Raw genomic sequence first — 14473 nt, 5'->3', positions numbered from 1 at the left:
AAAAAAAAAAAAAAACAGATGGAGACTGTTGGAAGCCGGCTGACCATCTTCCTCTGGTCCCCGGATCACCCACACATAAAGCACACTCACGAATGCACACCAGTATAGATCTTGAAGAAGAATATGTTGTGTAAATGATCCATCCAGAAGTTGCTGTAGATTTGCCTCTTGGTTTTCTTTAGCCTTTAACTTCAATTTGGGACTTCAGCTGTGCTTTCCAGTGAAATAGCAGGGAAGCTGTAAATGGATTTAAGTTCTTCCCCCGCTCCTTTAGATTTACTATTTATGTATATGGATGTTTTGTCTGTGTGTATATCTGCAAACCAGAAGAGGCCATTGCATCCCATGGGAGTACAGTTATAGATAGTTGTGAGTGCCATGTGGATGCTGGGAATTGAACTCACGACCTCTGGAGGAGCTGCCCATGCTCTTAACCAATATGCAATCTCTCCGGCCCCTGAAGTTTTTATAGTGAATATGAGGTCAAGGAAAGCTACTTTTTCAATATAAAGGGAGAACAAGCAAATTTAAAACTTTTTAATTATTATTTTGTTTGTCTGGGACAGAGTCTCACTACATAGCCCTGGATGTCCCGGAACTCACTATATAGGCTACACTGGCCTAAAACTCACAGAGATCTGCCTGCTTCACCACATCTGGCCTAGACATGGCCTATTTAGAAACTAAATATAATTAAAATGCATTGTCAGTCTGTGTTTTAGTATCTCAGAGGCACTATCAGCATAGTTCTTGTTTCTTAAGTGGCACTTGCTGCCTGCCCTATAATCCTAGTACTCAAAGGCTAGGATGAGCTGATGGCAGGATGGGGCAAGTGAATTCAGGACATCCATGGCTACATAACAAGACCCAGTCTTAGAAACAAAAAATGTGCTGTGGTGGTAGCTCATTGGTTAAGAACACTTGCTGTTCTTGCAGAGGACTCAGGCTTAATTCCTAGCACCCACATGGAGGCTCACAACCTTCTGTAACTCCAGGTCCAGATGATCCAACACCCTCCCAAGACACAGACCTACCTGCAGGCAAAACACCCATATGCATAGAACATAGTGATAATAAGAAAACTAGAACTGATAAACTAAAGTGAGTGGGCTGATTTAAAAAAAAAAATTCATGTACTGGCTGGATTTGTGTGTCAACTTGACACAGGCTGGAGTTATATCACAGAGAAGGGAGTTTCAATTGGGGAAGTGCCTCCATAAGACCCAGCTGTGGGGCATTTTTCTCAATTAGTGATCAAAGTGGGAAGGCTCATTGTGGGTGGTGCCGTCCCTGGGCTGGAAGTCTTGGGTTCTATAAGAGAACAGGCTGAGCAAGCCAGGGGAAGCAAGCCAGTAAGGAACATCCCTTCATGGCCTCTGCATTAGCTCCTGCTTCCTGACCTGCTTGAGTTCCAGTCCTGACTTCCTTTGGTGATAAACAACAATGTGGAAGTAAGCTAAATAAATCCTTTCCTCCCCAACTTGCTTCTTGGTTATGATGTTTGTGCAGGGATAGAAACCCTAACTAAGACAATTCAATATATAGAAAATTCATTTTAATTATGATATTGTGATAAATTACAGTGTAAAATGGAAACGTATCTGTTAGGGAATTGTAAACACTTAAGATTTTGTCATTTACAGAGCTACAGGCTGAAACATTCTTTTTCAAACATCATTTAGAAAATAACAGTAGCCAGGTGGTGGTGGCACACGCCTTTAATCCCAGCACTTGGGAGGCAGAGGCAGGCGGATTTCTGAGTTCGAGGCCAGCCTGTTCTACAGAGTGAGTTCTAGGACAGTCAGAGCTACACAGAGAAACCCTATCTCAACACCCTCCCCCCAAAAAATAACAGTATTTAAGTTCCTTGGTGTGTTCTCAGTGACTCAGTACTCCCTAGTTCCAGCCCTCTGCTCCTGTAGTAGTTTAGTTACTTAAACAGAGTAATTCCAGAGAGAGGCAATGTGGTTTACTACCTCCATCCCTGTTTCTGTTGGGTGGGTCCTTGGCGGTCCAGACTAGACATTCGGTTGGGCACCTCCTCTTCCTTTAAGGATGCCAAGAGATGGAGATGAGGGATGGCAGACATGATTTCTAGGGTTGCTGAATGGTGAACTCAAGACATCTGGCCCAGGACTGTAGTTCTGAGAGTGCTCCAGCGCACAGCCCCAGTTCCTAGACCTAGAAGTTCATTTCCCTATCCCACCCCTCAGCGTTGAAGATGCAATACTGTGAGGTTGACTGGAGGTGGCGCCATGTTCCTATGATCCCAACACCCAGGAGACAGGCTGGAGGATTGGCTTCTGATGAATTAGGCTAACCAGAACAACATTGCAAGACATAGCAACCTAGTCTATTATAGTAAGACCTTTCCTCAAACTACTAATAAACAAACAAGGTAGGGGCATGGTGGCAAATGACTAAAGTCCCAGCGTGTGGGAGGTGGAGGCAGGAGTTACCCTATGTTTAAGGCCAGCTTCTGTTACACTTAATTTTTTGTTTTGTTTTGAGGCAAGGTTTCTCTGTGTACTCTTGGTTGCCATGGAACTCACTCTGTAGACCAGGCTGGCCTTGAATTCAGAGATCTAGCCCTTGATTCCAGGAGGTCTGGCTGGAATTTAGACACGCCTTTAGTGCATACCTTTAATTCCTAACAGTGAAGGTAAGGTTACTTCATAGAAGGAAGTGACGTCTAATTGAGGGGCAGACAACGTGACGAATCAGAGAAAGATTTGATAGAATGAGTCAGAGATAGGGTATGCCTAACTCATGGGAAGAGCACAGGAAAGAGGCTATTTAAGAGGAAATAGAGAAAAGGTATGTGGTACGAGGTCAGGCAGAGCAGTGGGGTCAGAAGCATTGAGAAACTGGGTAATCAGTCAGCCTGGAAGATTAAGTTGTGTGGAGGCTAGAAGCTTCCAGCCTAGGCCCAGGGCTAGTTAGAACAGAGAAGGAAACACTGGGCTCACACCAAGCCGAGTATCTGCACAGTTTGGGTACGGCTCTCTTCTCATCACTTCATCAGAGGAAACAAAAGGGACATTTACAGGTATCTGCTTAAATATATATGAGACAGAATAGCAATAGCCAGGTTCTGCTTTCTTCTTTGACCATAAAAAAGGCATACAACGTCCCTGCACTTCTCTTTCTGGTCTGGCGACTATTTTTTCCCTTGCATTTTGTTGATGAGACGACCCACATGACTTGCTCTGAGCACCCTAAAAAATGGCGTCCAAGCAGTAAGATGCAATATTGTTATTAGCGAAATGACGGGAATCGGAGAGGAGGAAACAGACCTTCATTTTCCTAATCTTTTCATCTTTCCTGGTGTCTCTTTTCTGTTCTCCAGGGCTTTGGGAGTGTCCTTGCTTGACTGCAAGGAGAATGCCTTGAATCCCCTCACACTTCGGTTCTGTTTCTTACTCTTTCAGTGAAGGCCGTGGGACGCCAGTGTGCTGTGTGCTTAGGGAGCACAGGACCTGCCAATGGAAAGCTGAGGAGTAGCAACCATGGACTGTGTGCCTCTTCACCTGCTAGCCTACTCCACAGAACCCACAGCCTGGAGCCCCAGCTCTTCTGACCACCTTCTATGAGAAAAGAAAGTGAATCTCGAGGCAAGCGCTTCCCTTGTGAACGCCAGTTACCTGGAGCACTTGTGAAGTGGTCTGTTAGTGTGTGCACAGTTACTTGCGTCCATCAACTATGTCCTTCAGTGCCACCATTCTTTTCTCCCCTCCCAGTGGCAGTGAAGCCAGATGCTGCTGCTGTGCCTGTAAGAGCGAGACTAGCCAGGGCAGCACAGGTTCTCAAGGCGGGAATCCTCCCGCCACTACCCCCATCACAGTGACTGGACATGGCCTGGCGGTCCAAAGCTCTGAACAGCTCCTGCACATTATCTACCAGCGGGTGGACAAGGCAGTGGGTCTGGCTGAGGCCGCTCTGGGGCTTGCCCGGGCCAACAATGAGTTGTTAAAACAGCTTCAGGAAGAAGTGGGTGAGCTACGGCAGGGCAAAGTGTGCACTGCTGATGAAGATGGGGAGAGCCGGGCCCGCAGCCCACCACCCGAAGAGCCTGGAGTGCTCAAGGGGAGTCCGGGAGAAGCCTGCAAGACTCTGCCCGCCATGGAGGAGGAGTGTGATAGCGTGGGCAGTGGTGTGCAGGTGGTGATCGAGGAGCTGCGGCAGCTAGGAGCTGCCTCCACCGTGGGTCAGGGGCCCTTGGGCTTCTTCTCAGCCCCCCAGAGAGATGCGCGGCTCCCAGGATGCACTGTGGCTGCGGTAGAGGGAGCCCCACTGCTCAACCCGGTGAGTAACGCCCAGTGTGTTTGATCTACCCGTGCTGCTGGGGATGCAGATCATATGCCTCTTTCTCTTTCCCTCTTTAAACCATTTTTTTTTTTTTAAATCTGTGATAAGAGCATCAAATTTCCTCCACTTTCAGGAATACCCAGCACTCGTTTCCACCCTGAGCCTTTTTGCAGGAGGTCATTTTTGGTTCGTGTGGCGATGTGGTACTTCCCGCTTTCTCAACAGCTCCACATGGCATCTTTTCTGCAGCTGTTTCGGCTGTTCCACCAACTCCGACTTTCCTGGCGAGAATGCCTGCCATGCACAGACAGCTCATTCATATTTTATCACGGCCTTTGCTTGCCAAAAAGGGCTTCAGTACAGAGATGAAGGTGTGGAGGAGAGGAGAGGCAAAGGTGGAGAGAAGGGAAAGAAAAGGATGCCAGACCACAGGTACAGGGAAGAAGAGGAAATGAGCGGTCTAAGGAAGGAGCATAGTAGAAAGGTGGATCTGTGTGGGAAGAGGAAGTTGTTATTTGGTGGAGATGATTGACAGGGTCTCACTCTCTAGCCCAAGCTGGCCTGGAACTCGCTCAGTAGCCCCTGCTGGCCTTCAAATTTGCAGCAATCCTTCCACTTCAGATTCCCAACAAGTGCTAAGCATTTCAAGTGTAAACCACCATACCTGGTTTCAAGAGAATCTATTTGGAAAAAGATAAAGTGGGGGGCAGGGAGTGGAGGGAAGGAAATAATAATGTGAGCAGTGTACTGAGCGTGGTGGCTCTTGCCTTTAAATGCTTTTGAAGACTTAGTTTTAATTTTTAATTATGTGTGTATAAGGGATGGGAGGCATGTGCACATGAGTTGCAGTTGCAGGGGGAGGCCAGGAGAGGGAGTCAAAACCTCCTGGAGCTATAGTTATAGGCTGCTCTCAGCCACTCAATGTGGGTGTTGAGATGCAAAGTCAGGTCCTCTGAAAGAACAGTGTATACTCTTTTTTTTTTTTTTTTTTTCTTTTCGAGACAGGGTTTCTCTGTATAGCCTTGGCTGTCCTGGAACTCACTCTATAGACCAGGCTGGCCTCGAACTCAAGAAATCCGCCTGTCTCTGCCTCCCAAGTGCTGGGATTAAAGGCGTGCACCACCACTGCCCGGCCCAGTGTATACTCTTAACCACTAAGCCATCTCTCCAGCCTCCTTCAATCTCTCTCTCTCTCTCTTTCTCTCTTTCTTTTTTTACTTTTTTAAGCGGGGTTTCTTTGTAATCCTGGCTGTTCCTGAACTCATTGTAGATCAGGCTGACCTTGAACTCAGAGTTCTGCCTCCTGATCACTGGGATTAAAGGCATATGTCACCCAACCAATTACTTGCTTTTAATACCAGCACCCAGGAGACTGAGGCAGATGAATCTCCATGAGCTGAAGGTCATCATAGGGTACATGGTGAGTTCTAGGCCAACCAGGACCGTGTATTGACACTCTGTCTCAAAAAGGGGGGGAAGGGGTATATAGAGGGTGTCACAGGAGGATCTGAATTTGAGGCCAGCCTGGGCTTCATCATAGGGAGTTCCAGGCCTGTCAGAAGTAAATATAAAAATCCTCTCTAAAAAGGGGGAGGGAGAAACTGGAATGATAGCTCAGTGGTTACGAGTGCTTACTGCAACCGGGCGGTGGTGGCGCACGCCTTTAATCCCAGAACTTGGGAGGCAGAGGCAGGCTGATCTCGAGTTCGAGACCGGCCTGGTCTACAGAGTGAGTTCCAGGATAGTCAGGGCTACACAGAGAAACCCTGTCTTGGAAAACAAAACAAAACAAAGAGTGGTTACTGCTCTTCCAAAGGATCTGAGTTCAGTTCTTAGCTCCCGTGTCGGATGGCTCCTAACACTAGCTGCAAAGGGATCCGATACCTCTGGCTTCCTAAGACCTGTACTCACATGCTCATATTCACACACAGACACACATATGTACATATAATTAAAAATAATAAGAGTATGTCATAGAGAAGAGGAGGAGGGGAAGCAAGCATATTCTGGGCAGGAAAAGACATAGACATACATTGTGCTATTTCAGTTTTTCACTGCTCAAGGGTCCTATGAAGAAGAAAAGCCTGGCTAAATAGAATCAGAACCGCAGAAAGGTACACAGGGAAGAGAAGGAGATGGAAGGATGACAGAGATCACAGAGACAACGAGTAACAGATGTACCGCACTCAACAGCTGCAGCAGCAGTCTTCAGCTCTCCCCTTCCCTCTGTCTGCCCTAGCTCTCCCCTTCCCTCTGTCTGCCCCAGCTCTCCCCTTCCCTCTGTCTGCCCCAGCTCTCCCCTTCCTTCTGTCTGCCCACTCTCTTCCCTCCTGACCCCAGCTAGGTAACCATACCCAATAAAGAGTAAAGATCAAAACACAGGGTAAACGAAAGGGCAGGAACTCCCAGCCCATCTGCTGAATGTGAGGAATGTGAGCATCTAGACCTCTCCCCTCCATGCTAGCCTATCACTACAATTGGCTGTTGCTCTCCTAAAGGCTTCCATTTGTAGTCCTGGTCACTGTCCCTCAGCCTCTCTGCCTGGCTTGAGCCTGAGAGACAGGAGACAGGAGGATACCCAGGCCAGGTGGTGCTCTCTGCACTGGGCTTCTTTCAGGGAAGGTTTCCAGGCTGACAGGATGGAATTAGCTTTTAGATTTCACAGCACAGAAAGCAAGCAGCTCACAGGTCTATAAATCTCAGCCGCCTCCTCCGCTTCTTTCTGTATGTGTGTGGTTCCCCCCTAGTTTCACCGTTTTGTTTTCTTGGCTGCAAAAATCCCTACTCCCTTCCTTCCCCCTCCACTCCCTCCCTCCCTTGCCCTGCATGCCCTTGATTGCACAGACTGGCTGGATGTTAGTTAGGGCTGAGACTGTGGGAAGTGGCCCAGCCCAGATTGGCCCTGCCAAGGGACTAGAGGGCAGGTGAGGTGTCTGTTGGGTTTGTGGTGGTCTCTCCAGGGGTTCATTGCCTCTCCCTGCTTTGCTCTCCCTTTTCTCTCCTTCCCCTTCATTGTTGTTACTGTCCACTTGTCTTGTTTCCTGCCCCGCCTGGTTTCCCTTGTTATCAGTTCCTCCCCTGCTTCCTTCCTGACAAAGGCTTATCTAGACACATTTCTTGTTTTGACTTTTTTTTGTTTTGTTTTGTTTTCTGAGACAGGATTTCTCTGTTTAACAGCCCTGCCTGTCCTGGAACTCGCTCTGTACATCAGGCTAGCCTGGAACTCACAGAGGTCCCCCTGCCTTGTCCTCCCGAGTACCGTCCCCACTTGGTGACACACATCCTCAAGAATATACCATAAGTAACTGTCCACCTAGACGGTCAAAGCATGCCCAGTTCTTTTTTTGTTTCGTTTTGTTTTTCGAGACAGGGTTTCTCTGTGTAGCCCTGGCTGTCCTGGAACTCACTCTGTAGACCAGGCTAGCCTCGAACTCAGAAATCCACCTGCCTCTGCCTCCCAAGTGCTGGGATTAAAGGCATGTGTCACCATTGCCTGGCACATGCCCAGTTCATGTAAGATGTTCTGTGATAAAAACCCAACATTCCAGTTCATGTTCTCAGAAGAACAGTTTTCCCCAAAGCTGGAGAGACTGCTCAGTGACCAAGAGCACTAGCTGCACTTCCAGAGGACCCAGGTTCAATTCCTTAGCACCCACTTGGTGACACACAGCCATCTGTAACTTCAGTTCCAGGGGATCTGACACCCTCTTCTGGCTTCTACAAGCATTGGATGCATGTGGTCCATACACATATATCAGATAAAACGTTCATACAACCTATGAGAAAAAAAAGAATGATCTGCTTGATGTTGTCATAGACTCCCTACGAAACAAACCATTGACATGAAAGACTGCTGTCCTGGTTCCTCCTCTTGCTTTTTCTTTCTTTCTTTCTTTCTTTCTTTCTTTTTTTTTTTTTTATTTTCTTTTTGTTTTTGAGACATGGTTTTTCTATATTGCCCTGGCTGTCCTGGAACTCACTCTGTAGACCAGGCTGGCCTCGAACTTAGAAATTCACCTGCCTCTGCCTCCCAAGTGCTGGGATTAAAGGTGTGCACCACCACCACCTGGCTCTCCTCTTTTTTTTTTTTTAAGATTTATTTATTATATGTAAGTACACTGTAGCTGTCTTTAGACACACCAGAAGAGGGCGTCAGATCTCATGACGGGTGGTTGTTAGCCACCATGTGGTTGCTGGGATTTGAACTCAGGACCTATGGAAGAAGAGTCAGTGCTCTTAACCGCTGAGACATCTCTCCAGTCCCTTTTTTTTTTGGATTTTTGAGACAGGGTTTCTCTGTATCCCTGGCTGTCCTGGAACTCACTCTGTAGACCAGGCTAGCCTCGAACTCAGAAATCCACCTGCCTCTGCCTCCCAAGTGCTGGGATTAAAGGCGTGCGCCACTACTGCCTGGCGTGGCCCTTTTGCTTTTTACTATTCTTGGCCAAGAATGATGGTTAACCAGGTAGGTCCTCTGCCTACCTAGTAATAAACTGTTCTTATGTTCTTAGATGGCAGACGACTATGCAGCCTCTGAGGGTTCAATACAACGTGTGTTGGTCCCCGCTTATGCCAAACAGCTTTCGCCAGCTACACAACTGGCTATCCAAAGAGCATCCTCAGAGACAGGACCAGAAAGTGGAACCAAGCTGCCAGCAACTCGCCCTGAGGACATGCTTGGATCTGCAGCTCTGGACAGTGCCTTGGACGAGTCAGGCACTGGAAGCACTGGAGAAATGAGCCGGTCTCTTGGATTTATTGGCTCCCCATGCAGGATCCGAGGGACTGGGCAGAAAAACTCCAGGCGTAAGCGAGATCTGGTACTCTCCGTAAGTGAACTCAGTTTCAATCATTTTTTTCTTCAGGGTTTTTTTGTTTTGTTTTGTTTTGTTTGTTGTTTGTTTTTGTTTTTGTTTGAGACAGGGTTTCTCTGTATAGCCCTGGCTGTCCTGGAACTCACTCTGTAGACCAGGCTGCCTTCGAACTCTGAAATCCACCTGTCTCTGCCTCCCAAGTGCTGGGATTAAAGGCATGCACCACTACTGCCCGGCTTTTTCTTCAGTTTGAAAAGAGAAACAAAGAGTGGGTTGACTTTAAGCCTCCAGATAGAATGAATAGCATTCTAAATCCTACAGGAATGGGAAGGATAAAGAGAGGCCTTACTCCATAACCTGGAGCATTGGCAAGGCCTTTCCATTGCCTTGTCTTTCTGGCTTGTCTAGGTAGAATGGTGTCGTCCCTCTAAAGAGAAGAAAACTGAATCTCTTCAGGTTCTCAATAACCCTGGTGGGAAGATTTTTAAGGTTTGAGCACACTGATCACCAAAGGGTGATGTTTTAGCCAGTATTCAGGCTAAGTAACTAGGGACATCTTGGGCAGGAAAGCTAGATTGTCGAGAAGTGGTTTCAAGCCTACAGAGAAGTGGAGCCACCAAGCATAGTGCAGACTGCCCAGTCAGTCACAGAGCTCGGGAGAATCCAGTCACCCTGAGAGCTCGTGGCAGGCAGAGCAGGACTGGCTAGGATAACTGCCTAACACTCTCTTGGAGAGGTTGGGAGCCCTAGGGACACTCTGCTGAGCTGGAACCTTAAGTATTTGTAGAGCGGGCTGGAGAGACAGCTCAGTGGTTAAGAGCACCGACTGCTCTTCCAAAGGTCCTGAGTTCAAATCCCAGCAAGCACATGGTGGTTCACAACCATCAGTAACGAGATCTGATGCCCTCTTCTGGAGTGTCTGAAGACAGCTACAGTATACTTATATATAATAAATAAATAAATACATCTTAAAAAAAAAAAAAAGAAGAACTTGTAGAGCAGTGGCTCTCAGCCTGGAGTAACTGCCCTCCAGGCCCACCGGTAATGATCAGCGACTTTTCAGACTCCCATCGCTGGTGGGTGTGAGATGCTTACTTCCAAAGCCAAACACTCTAGTGAGTGACCCAAGGTGTACATTCCAGCTCAACACGTCAATAGTGCAGAGCTTGAGAGATTTTCTTCTGGTTGAGTCTAGTCCCTTGGATCAACTCTGAGCTCAAGGGCCTTGTGAAGATTTGGGGGGTTTTTTGCTTGTTTGTTTGAAACAGGGTCTCATGAAACTCAGAGTGGCCTCCGTCCCAAGCTAACTGAGGCTGACTTTGACCTCCTAATCCTCTTGCTTTTGCCTCACAAGTCCTGGCTAAAATTATAAGCATATGCATATCGCCATACCCAGCTTCCTATGAATTTTGTTTACTTACGTATTTAGAAGCAGTCGGAGTTTATTAAATATTAGTTAACAAGAGATAGAAGCCCTGGTTGATTGTAAACTTGTTATATAGTTCAAGCTGGCCTCAAACTCACAGAGATATTCCTGTCTTTGCCTTTTGAATTCTGGGATAAAGGGCATGTGCCAGCATTACTGGACTTTCACATAGATTTTAATTTTTTTTTTTTTTGGATTTTCGAGACAGGGTTTCTCTATATAGCCTTGGCTGTCCTGGAACTCACTCTGTAGACCAGGCTGGCCTCAAACTCAGAAATCCACCTGCCTCTGCCTCCCAATTGCTGGGATTAAAGGCGTGCGCTATTACTGCCCTTCTTAATGAATTATAAAAAAAATTTTTTTTCAATTTGTGTGTGTGAGAGTGTGTGTATATATGCATGTGTATGTGTGTGTATGTATATATGAGTGTTCCACACACATTTATGTACTGTCAGAAGCAAAAAGAGGATGTCAGATCCCTTGTGACAGTCTGAGGCAGTTGTGAACCATCAGACGTGGATGCTGGGAACTGAATATGGGTCCTCTGGAAGATCAGCAAGACCTTTAATTTAGCTTTTAAATACTAGTATTAAGAGAAAGGAAGGTAGTCAGTGGGGGAAAAAACTCGGAAAATATGTGGAAAGCCAAGGCAGGAGAATATTGAGTCTGAGGCTAACCTAGGCTACAAGATAAGTTTTGAGGTCAGCCCTGGCAGATAGCAAGACTATTTCCCAAAAAAATAAATAAATAAATAAATAAATAAATAAATAAATAAATAAAGGAAAAAGAATTATTGAGGAAGACTGTTGACATGCAAGGGAAGAACGGTTACAGGGTCTTACTTAGTGTGTGCCAGTGTTCAGCTTTAGAAGGAGCCCAAGAGCTCCTCTCTAATCTGCTGGAATGCCTGTGGGTTGCTTCTAGGGACCCTGTGGACAAAAAGACCCATCTGTGATGTTTAAGTCTTTGGAATGGTGCAGATGTCCGCCACCCTTGGGGAAGTGTGTTTATTTTTAGCTCACTCAGGAGGTAGATGAGCCAGCAGCGTTTACTGCTTTAACGCCTACTGTCTAGCGTATTTCCCTTTGCACTTCAAGCCCCGTTTGGTTTCTTATCACCTGATCTCTTCCAAGCTACTTGACTTGGAAGGTAGGTAGTCGCTTTTCCTTTTCTGAGAACTCACACTTCTTACAAAACCCATTTGTCTACTCCTTTGTGATCCCTAACATTTGGACTTTAGTTTCTAGGTTTTTTTGTTTTCTTTTGGTTTGGTTTTAATTTCTCAAGGGAGGGGCTCTGTGTAGCCCTGGCTGTCCTAGAAATCACTTTGTAGACCAGGCTGGCCTCAAACTTGAATAGATCTTTCTAAAGGCCTGGATAGTTTTTGTTTGTTTGTTTGTTTTGGTTTTTTTTTTTTTCGAGACAGGGTTTCTCTGTTATAGCCCTGGCTATCCTGGAACTCACTCTGTAGACCAGGCTGGCCTCAAACTCAGACGTGCGCCACCACTGCCCAGCTCATTTGTTTTTTAAATGCCTTATTATTTTAGACTTTATTTTATGTATGTGGATTTGTGTTTTGCCTACATGTATGTCTGCACCACATGCATACAGTGTCCATGGAAATCAGAAGAGGGGATTAGATCCCCTGGCACTGGAGTTAGAGATGGTTATAAACCACCACGTGGGTGCTGAGAACTGAACTCCAGTCCCCTGGAAGGGCAGGCAACAAGCGCTCTTAAACTGATGAACCATCTCTTTAGCCAAGGCTGGCATGGCGCTCTCTGTGTAGCTTAGACCAGTCTCAGACTGTTGCTGTTCCCTCTGCATCAGCCGCCCAAATGCGGAGATTGCAAACTTGAGCCACCACACCTGACTTCTAAGTGGTAAAGTAAAACGATGTGGTATTTGGGGCGAAGATAGCACTGGTGTACTTTGAAGAGTGGAATCTGGAACCACTAAAAGCTGGTGGTACTTTCCTATTTTGTATGATCACTCAATAGAGATGGGGGATAGCTTGGGGATTTCTAAGTAGGACGATTGGGTAGCCTCCACTGGCTGCAGGGGCTTGGGATGGAAATATAATCACTAAAAACAAAGCTTAATATAACAGAAGTAAATAACTTCCATTAAAGCTCAAAGTGTCTGCCTGGTGTGGTGGCACCTTTAATCCCAGCACTCAGGAGGCAGAGGCAGGTGGATCCCTATGAGTTCAAGGCCAGCCTGGTCTACAAGTAAGATCTAGAACAGCCAAAGCTCTGTTACACAGAGAAAGCTTGTCTCAAATAAAACAAAACAAAACAAAACAAAAACAAAAAACAAAACAACAACAGCAAACAAAAAAAAAATAAGCTCAAAGTTTCAGTTGCAGCATGAACCTATGACCCTGTGAGTGGCGGGCTAAGGAAGGTAATGCCGTCTTCAGATTTGTTCGCAGGCACAGTGCTCCACTTCAGGAAGCGATGCTGCCCCGGACTAGATCCAGATAACAGACTCAGTTCTGGCGCTTCCTTGCCGACGAGACACAGTGTAACTTTAATTTTTTCAAGTCCTATTTTTTAACAGTTTTTTTAAAAAGATAGATATATTTATTTAATGTATGTGAGTACACTGTCTCTGTCTTCAGACACACCAGAAGAGGGCACCAGATCCCATTACAGATGGTTGTGAGCCACCAGTCAGTGCTCCTAACCACGGAGCCATCTCTCCAGCCCTCAAATCCTATTTTTAATGATGATTCTTAAATATTTTAACCTCCATTGTAGCCTACCACCCACCAGAGGTAGTGGGGCGGATTTCTGAGTTCGAGTCCAGCCTGGTCTACAGAGTGAGTTCCAGGACAGCCAGGGCTACACAGAGGAACCCTATCTCGAAAAACCAATTAAAAAAAAAAAAAGAAGAAAGGTTCTTTGGAGGAACACCCATATGTGTTGTCTGGAAATTGGCAGTTCAGTTCACAGTTTAGCAGGCAGTGGTAGCTCCATCTACTTGCAAACATTCCACAGATACACCAGCAGTCCAGTTCGGTAGAGTCGGGATAGCAATAATGGTGAGACAGCCAGGCCCTAGGCTCTGCTCAAGTCAGCAGGAAGGACTAATAGGAATACCAGGAGAAGTTCTCAATGTGCCTCTCTCAGGGAAGGGAAGATCAGCAAAAACTCGAGACCCACGAGTGTTGCACAGCTAGTTTGCCTCAGAACATGCATCCAATCTGCCTCAGTCCACAGAAGCTGCAAGAAACTGCAGAGCACCACCAGAAGTTTTTTGGTGCGTGTCTCTCTATGGAGTCCCGGCAAATGCAGCTCAACTACGCAATGTAAGGCAGACCAATACATACATGTTGTTAGCAAAGACTCTTTTTTTTTTTTAAAGATTTATTTATTATTATAAATAAGTACACTGTAGATGTCTTTAGACGCACCAGAAGAGGGCGTCAGATCTCATTACGAATGGTTGTGAGCTACCATGTGGTTGCTGGGACTTGAACTCAGGACCTTTGGAAGAGCAGTTGGTGCTCTTACCTGCTGAGCCATCTTACCAGCCCAGCAAAGACTCTTTTATCACGTGTCCTTTCACATGCTTGCTTTAGCAGAACATCCTCTCTCCTGTGTCTGCAAATGAAGCAAAATGTTCCTTCATGAGTCTGCCTTAGCCTCTCACACCTGTGTCCACTTTAATTAAACATCCTTTTACGTGTTTGCCCCAGCAAACACCATCCAACCGACTTTCCAAAGAACCCTTAAGTTTCCACTTCAGCACAGGCTGTCACAGAGTCCCACTGTTCGTGAGGACTCTGTCTAGAAAGTCAGAGAATCGCCAGGACTGACACTGTTTAGGCAGAAGACAAGGGAAATTCATGAAGCTGTCTACAAACTCTCATGTGGCATTGCAAGCCAAGCCAGGGGCAGAGTTCTGAAGACATTTTTTT

At 46.4% G+C, this 14473-nt stretch overlaps 1 protein-coding gene across 1 annotated transcript in view; it reads left to right on the top strand.

Moving 5' to 3' along the window:
* Positions 1 to 14473, top strand: part of CUNH14orf93 (chromosome unknown C14orf93 homolog) — a 27013-nt gene that overhangs the window by 7415 nt on the left and 5125 nt on the right. The window contains 2 exon segments of the mRNA XM_031362291.1: positions 3432 to 4305; positions 8820 to 9137. Coding sequence (XP_031218151.1) covers positions 3703 to 4305; positions 8820 to 9137 — 921 coding nt within the window. The 5' untranslated portion in view covers positions 3432 to 3702.

Source organism: Mastomys coucha, unplaced genomic scaffold (genome assembly GCF_008632895.1).
Source record: "Mastomys coucha isolate ucsf_1 unplaced genomic scaffold, UCSF_Mcou_1 pScaffold9, whole genome shotgun sequence".
NCBI classification, from domain to species: Eukaryota; Metazoa; Chordata; class Mammalia; order Rodentia; family Muridae; genus Mastomys; species Mastomys coucha.
Note: the sequence above shows the minus strand (reverse complement) of the source record. Positions and strands in the feature narration are given on the sequence as shown.